Raw genomic sequence first — 20,181 nt, 5'->3', positions numbered from 1 at the left:
GGCCTGCCTTTGGTGAGCCCATTTCATTACATTTCTTGTCAATCCACCATGAACAAGTGGTTTGTTCTTAGCACTCACTAGACACGAATTCAAATGCAGCTTCCTGCTGCCTACCTTCTTATCAGGCTAGGTGCGTGGCTTAAAATCCTAGCTCAGGAGAAAAGCCCATTATATTATTTATTGACTTAAGTGAAGTAAACCTGTCCAAAAATGACAAGCAACTATTAACTTCAGAATACCCTTGTGCAAAGTCTTTGATAGAACTTTCCAATTGGAGACTTTTTTTAGAACTCTGAGCCTTATAGATTCCAGGGATAAGTTATTGTAGTCACTGGATTTGGAGCTACCATTTGAAAAAGCAAACAAATCTCCATACGTGGATAAGATGGTGCTGCCTTTGGTTGGTGAAAGATGTTACAGAATATCTGAAAAGCTACTGGGGTAGAAATGAGACCTTTGAGAGTATTTCATCTTAGAGAGACAAGGGTTGAGAGAGACTCAGCACTGGTGGCATTGGCCACAGTGCTACACTTATCCTGGAATGCAGATACTGGAAGCTCTGTGGGAAAGAATGACCACAAAGAGATCAAGGATCACCAGTGGGGAAAGCTGGAATTTTCTCCATTCTATCATGCAAGGCAGCAAAGCTGTTCCCACTATAGTGGCTGGGGTGGAGCTCATGTCCTGGCGAGGAGCGCAGTGAACCAGTTTTCTGACAACGGCGTGGGGAGGTTTTCTGTTTTTCGCCCTTTAACAATGAGACAGCAACCCACATAGCAGATCCCTCAGTATGCTGAAATGCCAAGGCTAAGTGAACTGCTGGAACTTTGTGGCTTTGGCTCTTGGCTTGCAGGCGTATCCATGCATTAGGGCCATGGCTTGGCAGTAGACAAAGCGGCAGTGTGGATCCTTGGGGAGCTGTTTGGCTCTGTGGCTTTCTTTGATATGCAGATGAACATTGGCAAATTTTTCCTCTCATGGTTCTGTTTATGAGGTCCAGAGGTGGGCAGAGACCTTCAATATGGAACCTAAAGCCAACAGCAAACTGGAATTGTGGAATGTCTTCCCAAGCTCACATCATGTGCAGGCTAAAACTCACATTGTGTGAAGCTAAACAGTTGGCTCACAAGTCTCAGAGCAGACATACAAGTTAGGGGTAGAGACCTCTGAATTTTCTTCCCAGCCTTTGAATCTCTAAGAGCTATTCAACTGTCTTTCTATAAGAAGGAAAGTATTCCATACTTGGAAAGCATTGAACATGACTACTCTCCTCATTCCCAATGCAATTGTTTAAGAAAAATAATAAATATTTATCAAGTACATAACCATTTGCAATATGCGTAAAGAAATATAGGTACATAACACATTGAGTCATCATATTGCAAGGTAAATACTATTATCCTTGTTTTATACATGGAGGGACTCAGTCACAAAGAAGTGTGCTATTGTTCTTAATTATTCTTTACCAACTTAAGATATACTTCTACAGATATATCTCAGAATGGATTGCCTTTCTTGAACCCTTGTGTCCCTCCATCTGTAACACTGGGCCACAGGAAATAACCTGACTGGAATCAGCATTGGTAATTGCTGAGCCACCTTCAGTTGTCACTGGGCCTTGGGTGTACGTGAGTGATTAACCTGGTAGGCTGGAGGGATTGTCCATCCTACCAAACTCGTAGAACATAGAGAACAAACGCCATAAAGGGCTCCAAGGGGTTAAGGAATTGGATGCAAGGACTCTGTTCAAGTGCCAGGATCACGCATGGACTGCAGTGGGGGCTATGGTTTGGCATTGAAGTCGTGGCTGTGCAGTTCTTTCCTCCTCATTTCCACTGTAGCCCTTGTGCTTCCTATAGCTGTCCCAGGGCATGCTGATAATAACGTTAATAGTTTCCAGTTTTGTGCCAGGCCCATGATAAGAGCTATTACAAACATCATCTTTACCACACACTGTGAGGTGGGCTTTTACAGTAAACTTGTGACATGAGTATTATTAGCCTGAATTTACAGAATGGGAAATAGGCGCAGGGAGGTGAAGTGTTCTGAAGCTAAAACAACTAATAAATGGTAGGGAAAGAAGTCAAACTCTGGACTCGGCAGGCTCTCAACTGCTGTGTTGTCATGCTTCATCAACAGTGTGGTAGACATCTGATCTCCATGCTTCTTGATCTGTGACCCCTGGTTTTAATATCTGCACCACAATTCTCCCAGAATTTTCCTCTGAGGAAGCACCCCTCTTCAGCCTATGTTGCTTGCACAACCCATGTTGTCTGATTGTACTCACTGGCTCCATGTCTGACGAGTGAAAGCGTCACGTTCCCTTTCCACGGAGATTGGTTGACAGCGGTGGTTTACCCCAAGCAAAACCCATTAGAGTAAACACAGGACTTTCCCCTCAACAACCAGGATAGCTGAATTAGCACCATGTAAGCCTGGTGCTGTTGGTGGCTATGATTGTCCCCACACACAGAGAGGACCTACTTGAGAAATGGCAATGAAGACAACCCAGAGTTAAACAAAACCAAGAAATTGAGAAAGCTCTGGAGGGGAGGAAGGTGAGGTTCTCTGAGGTCATCGTTGGAGGCCCTGAATCCAACTGTGCCTGAGGTTAAATGCCCTTGAACATTCCAGTTATGTAAGTCCACACATTCCTTTTTTTTGTTTGCTCTCAGTTACATCTCTGTTACTTATGGCAGAATGCATACAAAATAATATGTGCACTGGATTTACAGTTCTCTAAACTGTGGGACGGGAAAATCTAAGACCATGTGCCACTAAATTGATGGTTCCCGACTTCTCACTAGGTAGACAAGTTTTGATTATTCAGGTCTACCTTTGTCTAGATTATTTAATTCCTTTGTTTCTTCTCTTCCTCGGGCATTTTTCTTTCTTTTTTTTTTTTTTTTTCCATTTCTTACTTGTGCTATAGAAGAAAGGAAGCAGAATACATTCAAGAGCTTTTCTGGCTTACCAGACTTTTTGAAATGGTTCAGCTAGAGAATAAGGTAAAATATTGTCTAAAGAAAGCAATCTTAAAAGTCCTGTGGGAGTTTTAGTTAGCCTTTCTGTCCACAGCTGCTTCGCCACACTGTAAGCTTATTAAAAGTCCTTGAAATCATTGCTTCCATTACCAAAAAATGCAACATGGGGGTGAGGGAGTGCTCAATCCCTGCATCATTAAGGATGGCTGTAAAATATTCTTTCAAAGTTGCAGCAAGTACGATGAAGTTAGTCATAATTTTGGAAATGTGATTATGTAGCAAGCTGATATTTACTGAACATCTACTGTGTTCTGGGTTAAGCTTGGTGGGGGCTGGGGAAGTAAAAACAAGACAAAAATACTATTTTCCAAATCTAGCTGGATCTGCAGATTTCAAGGCATGCGTAGTATAATGGCCAGGAAGGCAGTAAATGCATTTAATGGCCAGCACTGCTGTAGGAAGGGACCTGGAAGAACAGTATCTAGGCCAATGGGAAAGGAATGTCAATTCTAGAACACCCCCGGCATAAGATGCCAGGCAGTCAATACCGCTTCATTGATGGATCATGTAAGGCTGATGCAGCTATGGGTTGCTTGGAAGGCTTGGGGCAACAGCTGTTTGCCACATGGCTTTTATCTATTTCTGTATGTTAACCCCTGGAGAGGCTGACCTGGTACAAATCTATACTTGAGGCTTCCTCCCCAGGTGGAGGGATGGAGTGAGCCTGTGTGAGACTGAGAGCAGTGGAACACGGCTTTGCAGATGGATGACTTGGAAGCAGAGCCCCAATGGAATGCCCTGATGGAATTCATCCAGGTGGAAGGAAGCCATGGCTCCCTGATGGCTTTCCTCCGCGGGTGAGGTTTGCCAGTATCCCAAATGGGGAGACGTGGCAGATGACACTGGAGTAGCCAGACAGCCCCGACTGAGCAGGCCCTGCTGGTGGGCTTAAAAAGCTGGTGCAGGAAAGCCAATGATATTCTTGTAGAAGTGAAAACACATGGTAATCCACTGGTCAGGACTCCTGCTTCCTATTCAGGGGTCTTGCTTGTTGAACAGAGAGGAAGTTTGCTTTCAGATTATGTAACACTGTGATTCGTTTGTTCTACCAGGACATTTCTTTTATGTATTAATTGGATTAATCTGAGGAAGTCTACAAGCTCAGGCATTTAAAGCACTGAAGCCCCAGCTTGCTGTGACCCCTAAGCCTGGAGCTGGGATGTATGTGCGTGTTTTGTAGCAAGTGTCATCTTCTGGAGGCCCCAGGCCTTCTGGGTTACCTCAAAGCTGGGCCCTTTAGCTTCTTACGTGCAGGGACTCATCATATTCATCTTTGTTTTCCCAAATGTCTAGCTCAGTACCTGGGGTATAGGAGATATTCAGTAAATATTTGTTGAATTAATATAACATTTAATAAGTCATTCTGTTCTAAGTAATCATTGCTTATACTTATTGTAAATATGGTTTTATATAATTGCGAAGTGCGTCTGCCCTTTTTAGGTCTTGTGTTTTCATTCTGGCGTGAGTGCCTTCATGGTTTTCAGCTGCAGTCTCTCCCTGCTCAAGCATATCTCTGGCAATAACAAATCACACACCCTGGCTTGATTGCTGACCGAGTATGGCAGAGCACTCACTCTCGCTTCAACTGACTTCCCTGCCTATATAAGAGAGAGAATGTTTTTGTCTATTCTCTCTTTAAAAAAAGAAAAATTAATTTGAAAGGCAGGGGGACAAAAGATATCTTCCAACCATTGGTTTGTTCACTCCCCAAATGCCTGCAAGAGCCAGAGTTTGACCAGGTCAAGACAGGAGTCAGGAACTCCCTGTGTGTCTCCCCACTGGGTGGCAGGAACCTAAACCCTGGAGCCAGCAGCTGCTGTCTCCTGGAGAGTGCAGAGCCCTGCTTCCCATCCTGCTCCCTGCTCAGGACCTGGGAAAGCGGTGGAAGATGGCCCAAGGCACCCATGTAGGATGCCTGGAGGAAGCTCCTGAATGCTGTTTTCAGACAGGCTCAGCTCAAGCAGTTGTGGCCATTTGGGGAGTAAACCAACAGCGGGAAGATCTTTCTCCCTCTGTCCCTTCTTCTCTCTGTAAATCTGCCTTTCAAATAAAATAAATACTTTTTAAAAGCAACACCAAAACTTTGATGCAAATGAGAAAAACAGCTATATAGCCTCGCTTCAGAAATCACTAACTCCGTGAATGCTGTACCCATGATTTGTTTCATAGTTAACCTTGGCTAACCCCTCTGTCTAGGGACCCCAAAGAGCATCGTAAACATCTTATAAAGACCTCATAAATAGTGTTTTGTACTGGTCTGGACTGAACAGACCTTTAAGTGTAATTGTTGGTTTTAAATGTTTTACTAAGTAGGGATCACCTTAACTGGACCTGTCTCTCATGCTCCTAAATGTACAGATGGCTCAGGAAACACTCCCAGGTCACTCAGTAAAGCTCCATGCAGAGAGCAAGATGGCTTCAGGCCCATCTCTGCAGCTGTCCCTAAGACCATCCTTCCTCCATCCCACAACACGCCTGGGAGGCAGGGAACCGATGGCTGGGCCTGTGTCGCACATCTCCAAGCTCGCACATCTCCAAGCTCACACATTGCTGCCCTAGTTGTTCTTGTTTCCACTGAGTCTCTCTTGGCTCCAAGTACTGACCGGCTCCACAAGAGCTGCCTCTCCCTGCCTGTGTGTGCAGGAATCCACAGTATCATTAGGGTAATGATCACTACATCAGTCTTCCTCCTTGTTCTTAGGAGAAGCACTGGAGAAAACTCCTGTGGGATTTTGTCTTCGAGAAAAGGTTTAGTTCCATTTCTAAAAATAGGATGAACTCCTTGGAAAGGAGGGGAGACACTTGGAGTTGTTATTTCAGATGGGAACCCTAGGGGAATATCGCGGGGATTGGTCACAGTGCTGTACTCCCATTCAGGCTACGCCTGAGGTTGCCATGTGCACTCCTGGAGGCGAACCCAGAGAGGGGTGACTGACCAAAGCTGACATCAGAAAGGACCCAAAAGAGTTCAGGACTTTTTAACTTTTATTTTCTAATTCATTAAATGATGTATTAGAGACAGAAAGCTCCCATCTACTGGTTTACTCCTTAAATGTCCCCAGGGGCCAAGGATAGGCCTAGCCAAAGCTGGGAGCCAGAAAACAAATCCAAATTTCCCAAGTAGATAGCACAGACTACTTGAGTCATTGCCTGCTACCTTCTAGGATACACATCAGCAGGGAGCTAGAATTCAGTAGTAGAGCTGGGATTCAGCCTCAGACACACTGATATGGGCTGTGGCAGTCTTAATGTTTATTTGAAAGATTTACACAGAGAGAGAGGGTGAGAGACAGAGAAATCTTCTATCAGCTGGTTCACTCCCCAAATGACTGCAGTGGCCAAGGCTGGGCCTTGTTGAAACCAGGAACCAAGAGTTTCACTCAGGTCTTTCATATGCATGCAGGGTCCTAAACATTTGAACAATTATCTGCTTCCCACGTGCATTAGCAGGATGTTGGATTGGAAGCGGAGCAGCCAAACCTTGACTGAAACCCATGTAGGCAGCTGATTAACCCTCTGCACCACAATGCTGGTTCCTTAACCGGTGCCTTTGCCCCAAAGTCAAACACTTACCTTGAGGTTAAGACTTTTTAAGGCCAAATTTCCTGGGTTTACCTCCCAACTCCCTGTCTGAAGGACCCTAGCAAGAGAGGGAGCTTGGAAAGAAGTCCATTGCTTCATTCCTTATAGCTCCATTTTGCTTGACTCATTGAGAATGAACATGAGCTCTTTAACACAGGGATGGGGAAAAGAGAGAAAAACAGTTGCTTGATAGGACTGGCACATCATTCCACAGTATAGTCAACATGAACAATAAAAAGGACTGGTTGGATTATGATACTGGTAACAGGGTCCTAGGAATTCTGAACCGGGCCAACCCATAGTGTGATGGCAGAATGGGAGGACTCTCACATCCCTCCCTGCCTTTGAGATCTCAAGGGGAGGCCATCCTAGACCCATGGAGCTTCTGCTTTAGACTTCCCAGATTAGAGTACAACCTGTATTGGACAGTGTCTGACCCCTTTCATGGTCAGTGTTTATCTGTATTCTCAGTTTCATGGACCTGTGTCTCAGGCAAGATAATCTACTACATTTGATCTTCGCTAAAAGGGCAAGAATCAAATGATAATCTACTGATTCATTTTGGAGCATACTCCTCCTTCCTATGGCAATACATGTGTGTTAACCAGGAAGTTGAAAATACAGATTTTGTCTGAGCGTGTGGTTCTAATGAGAATCTCATACCCTGCCAAGTTAGGGTAAGAGATGGTATTTTGATAGGGACCTCCTGGCACCCTTGTATGCCTGCCCAGTGGTCCCACTTATTCTTGGGCTTCTGCAAGTGAATGCCATAGGCATGAGCAGCTCTTGCTTGACCTCATCAGCAAAGTAGGACTAATAATCATATTTGCCTCGTAAAGTTGATCTGAATATTACAAGTCTGAAAACAGCATGCCTGGCACACAGTCATGGCTTAATTAAGGAATGTGAGCTCCTATCACTGTTACTATCCCAAATCTGCCAGAGTTGCGATGTCTGGTGGATTCTCAAAGAATTAGGGTAATTCTTAAACTCTCTACAGATCCAGCCTAGTTGTTGTTAAGGTCTTCTTTCTAACTTCTGTCCAACTTCCCTCTTGGACACATCCTCCTTCCTTGAATCATTTCAGCCCAGGAGGCTATTTCTGTGGGCGCAAGATAGGTTAATTTCCCAGCAATACTTCAGAGGTGAGTCAGTCTGTGTTTGTATGTACAATACATTGTAGGCACAGTCACATTAAAAATACAGCAGATGAAGCAGACAGCTCCCGCTTATGCCCTGACAACAGTGCAAAGATGACTGTATGCATTTCCAGCTGTCTTGCAGCTTACTATGCTTGTCACACTAGTTCCAGCTAGCATAGGTTTGTGCTCCAAAGCTAAGATTGGGAAGGGTACCTGCTGTCTATCTCCGACACCCTCCAACCTATCTGAAGGCCTACTTATTATGTTCCCATATTTCCCTTTGCCCTTTTCTCCATGGAAGAAGGACTTTGGGGAAATGTGAAGAAGGCTGTTCAAACAGACAGAATCCATGTGATCATGCTCTGAAGAAAGAGCATGTTGATTTCTCACCAAGTATTGTTTCTTCCACCCATCAGGACAGAGCCAGGGATGTGGTACATTACACAAACCATTCCCACTTGACCAGCTCTTTTTGGATGTGTTGAGCCCAGACTTCGGCCTCTTTACACAGAGACATGTTGCCTTCCTTGAATCGGTTCCTGTGAGACTCAAGAAGATCCCATGTGGCCCACGCATGATGTAACAGGGATGTGTGCTTCAGAATCCAAGACACACCCTCTGAGTTCCTGGCATCCCTTTGCCATAATAATCCCACAACCACAGCCTTCCTTCTGTGACCTGTGGAGGCCAGAGCCGCCTCGGCATGGTTCTGTTCCCTTGCAGGCCTGGGCAGGAGGATCTGGCTCGGCTTCCTTTGGGGCTGCGGGTGCTGTTGGGAAGCCACACCTGCCTGACTGGATGTTTAGAGAGCTCAGCATTTACCACTGCACAGGGTTCCTCCATGTCTTGTTTTTACAGTCATTTTTTGTATTCTCAGTGTGGGGCAGGAAAAGGGAAGTGGGACTTTGTTACTTGGAATTGCCCATTACAATTTTTAGCTGCTTTAATTTAAGTTAGATTGAAGTTTCCAAATTCAAATGATTCAAATGATACCTTTGAGAAAATTCAAATGAGTAATGTTAATGTTAACTTTTTATTTAAAAAATAAAGAAATGAAAATAGAGTTTACTAACTTTCCTGCATTTTTACCACCACAAGATTCTCCCACTAGAGTGAAAAGAAACTAACTTTTCTTAGTTTCTTGTGCTACATCACATTGCTTATTAATTTCTTTCATCTAATCTGTATGATAATTCATACTGTTGTGTTCATTTCAGAAATGACAAAAATAAGGCTCAGAGGGGTTACAATGCCCAGATTGAGGTGATATCAATCTATACTAAATTGCCGTAAGTTAAAATGTTGATAGCAATTCCCAGAGTAACCACTAGGAAAACAATTCAGAAACGTACTGTAAAAGGAGCAACAAAAGAATTAAAATTGCATACTAGAAAAGTATCTCATACAAAGAAGGCAACAACTGAAGAACAGAGAAACAAGACACATATAAAAGGAACAGCAAAACAGGCTTATCTATCCTGTCTTATCAATAATTCTATTAAATGTAAATGTATTAAATGCCCCAATCAAAAGGCAAAGATTAGCAGAATGGATAGAAAGAAGCCATGTTCCCACTGTGTACTGTCTACAAGAAACACACATTAGTGGCCAGCGCTGTGGCATAGTGACTTAAGCTGTCACTTAAGCCGATCCCATTTAGACACCAGTTTGAGTCCTGTCTATTTTGCTTCCAATCAAGCTTTCTGCTAATGTATCTGGGAAAACAGTAGAAGATTGCCCAAGTCCTAAGGTTCCTTGAACCCATGTGGAAGAACAGGATAAAGCTTCTAGCTCCTGGCTTCATCTTGTTCCACCCCTGGCCATTGTGGCCATTTGAGGAGTGAACTAATAGATGCAAGACTTCTCTCTCTCCCTTTTTCTCTCCCTCTGTATAACTTTGCTTCTAAATAAATAAGTCTTTAACCAAAACAAACAAACAAATAAAAAACATGGATGTACAATTATTGGGAAAAAAGGCACAAATAGTAAAAAGATGGAAAATATGTCATGCAAAAACAGAAAACGAAAGAGAGCTGGAGTGGCTGTCCTAATATCAGATAAAATTGACTCTAAGACAAAAATTGGTATTGCAAACAAGAAAAGAGGTATTTTATAATGATAGAAAGGTCACTCTTTCAGGAAGATATAGCTTATAAAATGATATGTATGTAATAGCTGGACCAAAACATAACAAGCAAATCGAAGAAAAGGAGAGAGGTAATTAAATAATAATAATTGCTGATTTCAAGACTTCATTTTTAATAATGGATAGTGCAATCCGGCAGAGGTTCAACCAAGAAATAGAGTTGGACAATACTTTAAACCAACTAGACCTAACAGGTACCTATAGAACACTCCATTCAAACGGCAGCAGCTACACATTCTCCTTACGTGTGTGGGAACATCCTCTGGAATAAACCATGTGTTAACCGATAAAATGAGCCTCTATAAATTTAAAAGGACTAAAATCATTTGAATTTCTTCAATCACAATGAGATGAAATAATCAGTCACATGAAGCCTTGGGAAATTCTAAAATGTGTACAAACTATAAGACACACACTTTCTTAAGTAAGCAGCATATTGAAGAATAAATCACAAAGGAAATTAGAAAATAGTTTAAGAATTGGCATTGTAGCACAGCAAGTTAAGCCACCACTTACTGATCAAAGAAATTAATGTTTTCTGTAGGGAGTAAGCTCTCTTGAGGCAGTATTTTGTATACTCTGACAATGGGATGCATTTATTTTAGGCAAACATTTTGTCAGCAATCAACAAGGAGGCTCTGAGAGAGCATAATGATAGCGTAGGGGACCTAAGACCTTGTGGCCTTAGGGTCAATCTTTGTGGAACATTCTTGCCAGAGTCTTAAAACAGATTTCATTAGGAATTTCAGTCAGTTTATGTTCTGACACTCAGGTGCTGTTAGAAAAGTTGTGAAGCCGGCCACGTATAAATAAATGGATAAATCCATGCCTGTTCAAATACTTGTGTGTTTCATTTTTCCATCTTCCCGTTCTCTAGCACTGGATTGCTTCTGCAGATTTCGCTCCCCTATTTTGAGGAGGCAGTTGAGATGCCGTACACTCACTCTCCGCTCTGCTTCCACCACCATGTGAGGCTGGTAGTGTTGGGCATCAGTGTTCCATGGAGAGTGATTTTTTCCAAGTGATGAAGCAGATTTTAATCATTGCAAGATCCAGCTATGGACTGAGCCCTGGCCCTCTGCCCCTTCTCCGCCCAGCTGTCTCCATACAATGGTGAGGGAATTCTTGGAAGAATTGCTGGGTACACTCCAAGCCCCCCTATCTGATGGCCCTTTTCCAACCATAGATCTTCCTGACTGGAGCATTTCCGGCCCCTCTGTCCTTTGGCTTGAAGAGTTCAACTCAACCTGGGGAGGGGACAGAAGACTCCAAGTTATCAAAAGCCTGTTGAATTATCTGATGCAAGGCTAGTTGGTTTTGTTTGCTTACCTGGCTCTTTTCCTAGGCTTCCAAGCAGCTGAAAAAATAACCTTTTTCTAAGTCTTGGACAAGGAGGAAAAACCCTGGCATGAAGGATTTCTGTCATAGACACTTGGCACGGGCAGAGGAAAGGTTTATTTAACTCAGTCATGGATTTTACTAGCCTAGGACTCTCGTTGAAGTGAGAGGCAGTAGGTTTTCTCCCTAGCTTTTTAGCAGGACCCTCGCACACAGATGAAAAGTATCAGATATGATCCACAGGGACCTTACCACTGAATAAATCAAGAGCCACACAGCGGTCACAGGGAGGACTGAGACCAAATTTGAGAAAAGAGTCAGACAGGAACTTGTGATGAACACAAAAATATATTTGAGTTATCTATTTCAAAAACTTCTCATCTCAGGAACTTGGACTGAATGTGCCCTTCTATCTTTGAATCCTACATCTTCATAGCAGAGAGCAGTGGCAGAGGGAAAAGCCAGACCCACCCATCTACCTCTACAGGAAAAAAAATTACCCGCTCACATTTCTCCACCAACTAATTTCACTCTGTCCTCACCCTCAACCACTGCGAGATTTGGCGTAGTTGAGTGGGAAGGGGAAGGAAATACAAGAGAGGAAGGATTCATGACCAGAGTCAGAGGAAGCCTTCTGGTATGGCAATTAGGGAAGAGAGAAAGTGGAAGCAGTTGATGCCAGCTTGCCCTCGGTGCATGGCTGCCTATTTGTGTCTGCCTTCCTGGGCCACAAAGGCATAACTCAACCTTTCCTGTAGCTCGGGGCTCTGTTACAGGAACACCCATAAACTTCCAGGACCAGAACTCCACAGAAGCAGCCTCCCAAGGAGCCTGCATCTTGGTGCAGCCTATTCCACACTGGCCTTTCTGGCCACCCATGGAGAAGGGCTGGCCTGGGTTGGCCCAGAGAAAGGCCACCCCTGTATTTCTAAAGGAAGACAGACACTATCCCTAGAAGGTGTCACCATCCTGGGATTCCTCTGCCCAGTACTTTCTGCTCCGGTGGCTCCTGTTCCACTTGCTGAGCCTCTTTAGAAGTGGGACTAAGCCAGGAGAAACATATGATGCTATAGCAAGCTGAAACCAAAGTCTTGACTCTGAGCCTGCCCAAGCTGAGGATATTGGCAGTGATGGACTGGGCAGCCTGCTCTCTTCTATTGCATCTCCTCATCCCCTGACTTTGGGAAGAGGATGCCAGATGAGTCCTCAAAGTGGGCGTGAGTCCCCAGAGTTTCTGCAGGTCACCAATTTGTGTGTCTATGCACTCATTCTTTCTTGCATCACGTAGCTGAGCTTCTGTTATTTGTATGGCACCATGCTGAGGGTTGTGGTACCAGGAGAAGACACCCACAATGTTGAGGGTCCCAGGAAATACTTGTAAGTGAAGGATGGTACAAATAATGGAAAGTACTGAGAGATGGTAGTGGGATTTGGGACCCAGCACCTAGCATCTATTAGGTATACCTCCAATGTTCCTTATAAGAATTCTAAAACTTTTTTGTAAACAGAGGAGAAAGTATATTTATTAGAGCATAAAACCAAGCTGCTCTAATATGAAGGAAACACTGAAAAGAAAATAACCTGGCTCTTTGTGAATTGTGACTGTTCAACAGTTTAAAATCCCACACACCTACGACATGGAGCCCCACCTATCTACACTCATTCTTACCCAGTTACGCTTTCCTGTGATTCCCCTCTCAGAACATTCCAAGGACAACTTCCTACATAGCACACAGGATACGCATCATCAAAAATTGGGTCACAGTGGCTTTCCTCCTGGACTCAGATTCCTGAGTCTTTTTTTAAGATTTATTTTATTTGTATTGGAAAGTCAGATACACCGAAAGGAGGAAAGACAGAGAGGAAGATCCTCGGCGTTGATCCACTCCCCAAGCAGCCGCAGTAGACTCCAGTTTTATCAGGCATCCAGGTCTCCCTGAAGGGCATTGTGGGTTGCAAAAGATAAAATGATGTCTGACAACAGCCCAAGACACACAACTTAAAATACTCCAAACATATGTGATGGCTGGCCATCTGAAACAGCACAGCCTGAATTTTGTACTGGGGAGATGTAGTTTGTTTGAGAACAGGATAGTTTGTGGTTTGAATGGCAAAAGGCCCAAGGGCCTTGGGTATTGATTCAGGTTAAACAAAGAAAAAAATTGAGGAATCTAGGCATATTCACAAAGAAGCATGGCAAGCATCACTTTCCCCATCCCTGGAATCTCTTAGGCTGGTAAGCTGGTCCACTCTTTCCCTCACTTGTGTGTAATGCTACAGGTCCAGCATCAGAAACACTTAGATGACTTCTCGCCTTGTCCTCTTGCCATCACGTTGCCATTGAAGGGTTTGTAGGCATCTAACCACCTTGATGGTTCTCCCCTGCTTGCTCTGTTTGCCATTTTGTCTTCTGGTATTTGGATTCTAGTCCAAATACATTGCATTGAATATATTTGACCAGAGGAAGAGAAGAACTGTCATTGCTTATTTCAGATACTGGATCTCTATGAGTGTGTGTATGTGTGTGTGTGTGTGTGTGTGTGTGTGTGTGTGTGTGTGTGGTGTGTTTTCTACCTGCTTCAATAAACTCATAACCTAAAGGATATGTAGAATTTGTTCCAGCAGTGTATCCAAATTGAAATCTCTTTTGATATCATGATTGTCTCCTCTAACATAATGAAATTCTAAATGTTTGGTTCTCTATTTCCCATCAGCGCAGTATCCCATCATAGGGTTTGGTTCCATGTGCCCCAGATCCAAATGTCACCTGTTGAGTGAGGTCATGTCATGTACTCTGTTGAAAACTGACCTCCTCCTCTGACCCAGCACACTAGCTTACTCTGTCTCTGTGTTCTTCCTCCAGGGCATACACAGTCATCTGACATACCACCTATTTCACTTTCTCATTTTATTGTTTTACCTCCTCACAATGTAAGATTCACTAGAGCAGTGATTTGATCAATTCTGTTCACCACTGGATTCCGTTTTGGTGCGGATGTGGTCGAATACATTCAGACTGGGAAGAATGTTGAATGACACAAGATTCAGGTTGAACTCCAGTGCATTGTGCTAGCAAATGCTCTCCCTCACCAGACTGCCACTGATCCTTGGGTAACTACAAATCCCCTTCCAGTATTAGCGTCCAGCTCAACTCATCTTCCTTTTATTTAGAAGGCTCTCAAACGAGTTTGTTATAATTTTTGCTGAAATCTGATATTTTGTGTTGGTGGTAGCACTCTGATCTAGCAATCTGGAAATTCCTTCCCCAAAAAATAGAGAAGTGGGGTTCATCTAGCACAATTTATCACTTCCTCTTTTAAACTGCACACAGATCATCTTTTGATGACTCATCTTAAACTCAAACTCTAGACAGGGTATTCATGGATGACCTGCTTTTTAAACCCTTTGAGTGCCAAGAGAAAGGTCCTTCCAACCATAAGGTCCTCTTAGCCAGGCCTTGGAGTTTGTTTCTCAAGAGGGCTTTAGATGATGGATTGAGGATTTCCAAGTTGGAGGTTAAGGCCCAGATGCCATTTCTATATCATGTTGGAATATCATATTTTTTTCTTACACATTAGAATACCACATTCTTCCTTTTTGGATTCAGCTTCTGTAGTTCATAAAATAAAAATAGTACTATAATTTTGAGAAGTATATTATAATGCTGCATTGATTGGCATTTATTCCTACCCTCTGCTTTTGTGTCTAGTTGCTACATACAGATAATAAAGATCTGAGACGTCAGATATGTTTGTTTTCCTTAACTTGTTGTTTCATCTAAAGGACTTATCTTTCTCCCGTCCACTTCCTTTCTCCCACTGTTTCTGATACAGTTGTGGCTTAAGGCTCTCAGTTTCATCACTGAGTTATCGCAGTAAGCTTCCTGACTGACCCCAGACCTCCCGACTCTTGCTTTTCTAGCTTAGGCTCCTCAATCAAGTTAATTGCCTGGAACCTGGCTACTCAAAATGTGGTCTCTGGGCTTGATGGAGTCTGCTTTTTGTTACTTTACATTAAACTACCTGACAGGAGCTTCTTGGAAAAGAAAAGGTGTGCTTTAGCTATGATTCAGAGATTGTGGTACACCATGTGAATGCTCCGCTGTAATAGCTTCTGCTGGGAGTTGGTCATGACCAGTGAGGGGGAGCCATCACATGGTGATCCAGGAAGCCCAGAGAGAATCAAGGCTAAACTGGAACTCAAGGAAGAGCTCTTTCATGGAAACCACCCTTGGAGGACAGTGCCCCTAGTGACCTAAGTATCTCCCACCAGCTCCATCTCCTACCCCTGCATTTTGGTCAGATCTTCACGCTCAGTCCATCAGCCATGAGCATTAACATGCCTGAGTTTAAATACCTGCTTACATTTTTGAGGAGACAGATCCTACTGTACCCATCATAAGGCCACAGTATCAGAAGCTCTTGAGAGCTTATTAGAAATCCAGGTTTTGGGGCTCTAATCAAAACCTACTTAATCAGAATCTATAGGTGAGCAGGCCCCTGGATGATTCATTCCCACTTTGAAGCTGGAAGAGCACTGTTCTTTGACTATGCCATTTTTCCACTAAGGGGCATCATCCTCCAAACTTAAAGTTGAACCATCTCCAAATTATGTCAGGCTGCATAAGCATCTACCTTAAGCAGTGTTTTTGATGTGAATGCCAACCTGTGCCTTGCCTTGCATTCATTGGTTCTCAGAATATGCTGAACAGCTTTATCTGGTAATGTACCTGAAGACTCCCCTAAGCCACACACAAGTTATTTTTTTTGTGTGTGAGCAAGAGTTACGAAACACTTTGGGAAGCTTATGTCAGGGGCTAATTCGAAACGTCCCTCTTATTTGTTGCACACGTCTGTGCATTGGACATAGCGGCAGGCATCTTTGACATTTCATTTGAGCCTCACAACAGTTCCATGTAAGCAGGAATGACATGTGAGAAAACTGAGATCCAAAACATGTAGGTCACCTAGAGTCCCTGGCTGGTTAAGGATAAGGCTATACTATGGTAACGGACATCTGAAATAGAGGTAGAGAGGTAGCTCCGTCCTGAGGGGCCAGGTGACCCCAGGTAAGAGACAGTGAAGTTCTCAGAGGTCACCCAGCTTCCTTTTTTGCTTCATCGCCACCAGAACGTTGTCCACATCCATGTGGTTAGAGCTGGTTCTTGTCCAGCAGAAGAGGGAACAGAAAGTGAAAAGTGTGCAAGTTTGTCATAAAAACATCATCTCCCTGTCATTTGTACCTGTCATCTGTTCTCTTAGTTAAAGTTTGGTCACAGAGCCACACCTGGTTGCAAAAGAGACAGGGACATTTTGAAATATGGGGAGTTATTTATAAAAGAGAGAAGGGGACTCGAGGAGCAGGGATTGCCAGAGGCTTGTTGCTGGTTTACAGGGAAGGACTGAATTCAAGCCCTGTGACCCAAACCCTACTATCATCCCACCCTCTCCCAGAGCTGACAGTGAATGTTTGTGAATCAAGATACTTGAGATAATATGCATATGCCTTTTGCTTATTTGAAATAGTCTCTCTTTTCTCCCATACCTCCAGGTATACCAAAGTAGTTCTGTGCCAAACGGTCACTGTTTTTGATGATGCTATTTTAATTTGTAAAACAGGAAGCTGATATTCATCTGCCTTCCAAAGAAATATAATGAGACACTACATGGATTCTTGAGAATTCTGTAGCACCATAGGAATTGAGATCATGGGTCAGTGCTGCTGATTTTTGTTTTGATATCAAATGACCACCTCCTTAAAAACAGATCACCTTAGGAGGAAAGCATCATTCAAAAACACTTTTGTTATTTTGTCTTGGCTGCTGTGTCAGTCCAATTCTTACTGCAGTAGTTCTTCATGACACTAGAAGAAAAAGCTGAGAGGTAGAGAGTGATACATACTTAACTCATATGCATATACATCTGGTAGGTGCACGATTTAGGCCGGATCTGGCTGGGCAGCTACCTGCTAGGCACCTCCTGTTCTCCACCTGTGCTAGCAGATGAGCTGCGATGTGTTTTTCTCGGGCAATGACAGAAGCCTGAGATCAAGCAGAAACACTCTTGCTTCTTTCGGTTCAGACTTGGAACAAGTGGGTCCAGCCTCCCCGTGAGCCAGACTCACAGTGAAGGGCCATGGAAAACGTGCTACACCTCGAAGACAAAGGGTAGCCACATCGTCGGGGTCTGCCGAGCATTGCAGTGGTGAAAGAATGAGGCCGTCAAAGCAGACTCCTAATCCTTTGCTTTGAGGAGCTTATTTCGAGTAGTTGCAATGATGGTAAAATGTTTAAGCATAGCTTTCTTCCCCCCCTTTTTTTCCTAGTAACATAATGAAGTTTAGGAATAAAAGAATCGGGCTTTATCTTGGAGCAGAAAGGTAGTTATTTAAGCATGTGACATAAAAGCATGAGTCTTAAATTGGTTCAAGAAGATGTTATTTGGGGCAGAGTGTTTGAAATGAATGCACAGCCTTCTGAAATGAACATTTTGAGAGGCTAACATTCATTTGAACATTTGGTTCTAAAACAGTGTTTTTTAACCAGCTTTATGATCTGTAGCCATGTGCTACCACTTACTGTCTCAGAAGGGGATGAACGGAAAAGATCACCCCTAATTTTTTCATTAACCTCAGGAAAACACGGTCTTTTTTTTTTTTTTTTTTTTTTTACAGATCCTCATTGCCAAATCCCCTCTGGCTCCTTTCACCTCGTTTCCCTACACCATCAAGGATGAAGGCCTGGTTCTTTAAGGTAAGATCTTTGGATTAAGCCATTTCTTAGGGCTCATTGTGTTCAGTGCTGTCCACTGCCAGACAGCAGCCATTTCAGACAGAATCACAGGCCCAGGCGCACTGGCCAGTGATGTTTACCTGGGCAAGATCAAGAGATTGGCGATCATGGCCAGACTTTGACAGAAGGTGGAGGTAAGGATGAAGGAGAACTACAGAATTCCAGAGCCAACTGAGACAGCTAAAACGCTGCGGGTCAGATGCAGAAAGGCCACCCCTTCCAGTTCTCATGGCAGATCCTGTGAAGTGAGCCTATCGGGAGATCTGCAGTGGTGCCCGGAGCCTGTGCTGCCGCAGGGCCCTGTCACCCAGCAAAGCCAGGATCCTTCCCAAGTGGTGGCCTGAGTACCCTGGGCCGTGGCTTCCCCAGCCCTTCCTCCCAGCCTCCTTCTGGCTATTCCGTTACCTTTTTTGGTACTCACAGCCCATAGGATGCTCCCTGGGGGGACCCAGCCTTGCTGACCCGTGCCTTGTGCACTAGGCCTGGAACTCAGGAGGAGCTGAACTCCTGCTCAATGTGGAGCACCCCAAAACCACAATCTGCCACTCTGGTGGTTCAGCCTCAGGTGCAGGCTATTCTGGTGGTTAGGAAAGGCACCTGGTTGCAGGGCATTACAGAAAACAATTGACATGAAAAGGAGCATTCAAATATCATTCAACTTAGAAGAATCAGCTTGTGGAATCAGATGTCAAAAACGGCCTTGAAGATTAAAAAGGGTCCCAAAGGGACTGCTGGCAGTTTGCATGTGTCCAGGCAGGAGGTCACCTATACAGTTGCACCAACTGCCTGAACCATGCAGGAGCATCAGGCCATGGCCATCTCTGTGACCTCCCTGCCTTGCAGGCTGTTGAGCATTTCTCTCAGGTCTAGAAGCAGGGAGGCCCCTGCAGTCCCCCAAGGGAGGCACTCTGTTAGCTCTCCCCCTGCTTTGGAAGCTTCTCTAGAGCAGCTTGGCAGGACCATGCTGCTCCCTGAGGGCCTGCTGCAGCCTTCCTGCCCCTGGCTGCTGCTTCTCGCCAAAGCAGTGTGTTTGTTTGGTGCAGTTGAGCTCCCCAGCAGGGACTCTCACACATCCACTGAAATTTGGGGGTAAGAACCACTGACCTTTGGCTCTTAACCTTTGACTTATGCGATCCAAGTTCCTGGGTAAATATTCTTCTTCTTCTTTTTTTTTTTTTTTACAATTGCAAATATTGTTTTCTGACAAAGCAGCAGCGATTTGAAGACAAGATTAGGCAAAGACAAACAGTAGGCTCCTTTGTTCGGTGCTCTCTAAGGGGTGTAACTAACAAGCAGTCAGAGAGGCAGGCTGGTGTTTACACAGTGCACAGGGTGGCTTTGAGCTCTTCATTTTTAGAGGCTTTCTTAAAAGATTAGAGGCCTAGTAAACAGCAAGTGTAGATGAAGGTTTCAAGAAATTCTATGGGAGATAAATGCGGGAGGAGAAGAGTCAGTCCCACCCTGACATGGCCTAACTTGAGAGCCTGATGGGATTCTTGTGCCTTGATCACTGGCAAGGAGCCTTCCTAGAGCCTGGTCTGCTTGGAACCATCTTGGCGATGATATTTGCAGAAACAAGACTCACTGAGAGCTCTCTGATGTGCGTTTCTAGGAGAATGATTTTGACAGGGAAGAGAAAGGAGAGAGCGGGAATAGAAGAAAGAGAGAAAGAAAAAGAAAGAAAGAAAAGGAGAGAAAAGAAAGAAACTACAGGAAGTGACTATCAGAAAAAGTTGGAAAACAATGGGAAAAAGTGAATTATTAAAGGAAACTGACAAGAAGCTGTGGGTCCAGAAAAAGAGATTTGAGGAAAATGTCTTCTGATGCAAGAACCCCAGTTAGTAAATAAAAATGCCTGGGAGGCCTCAGAACCTTGCCTGGGGGCTCTTGAAGACCCCTCCATTCCTTTCCCCCAGCTTCTGCCCTCTCTGCATCCTCACCCCCTTGCTTTTTGCTTCCAAAGACTGTGAGAAAACAAAAAGGAGGTATGCTTCTCAGAAAAACCAGGTTCCCCGCTCTGCTGGAAGGAATTTGTGGATTTGAGTTCCAGCTTGGGCAGCATCTGAAGAAAATCTCCGGGGCCCTGGTTTTGTCAGTGTGAAAATGCAATGTTAACCTTGATTCAAGGCTTTCAGAGCT

At 44.0% G+C, this 20,181-nt stretch overlaps 1 protein-coding gene across 6 annotated transcripts in view; it reads left to right on the top strand.

The window, feature by feature from the left end:
• The window catches only part of RAD51B (RAD51 paralog B), a 562,304-nt gene that overhangs the window by 493,549 nt on the left and 48,574 nt on the right, over window positions 1–20,181 (top strand). For all 6 annotated transcript variants that reach the window (XM_058655552.1, XM_058655547.1, XM_058655551.1 and 3 more), the window contains exon 10: window positions 17,925–18,003. In XM_058655552.1, the coding sequence (XP_058511535.1) occupies window positions 17,925–18,002 (78 nt within the window). In that variant the 3' untranslated portion in view covers window position 18,003. The remainder of the gene's footprint in view (window positions 1–17,924; window positions 18,004–20,181) is intronic.

Source organism: Ochotona princeps, chromosome 26 (assembly GCF_030435755.1).
Source record: "Ochotona princeps isolate mOchPri1 chromosome 26, mOchPri1.hap1, whole genome shotgun sequence".
NCBI lineage: Eukaryota > Metazoa > Chordata > Mammalia > Lagomorpha > Ochotonidae > Ochotona > Ochotona princeps.
This window is presented reverse-complemented; position numbering and strand designations above follow the sequence as displayed.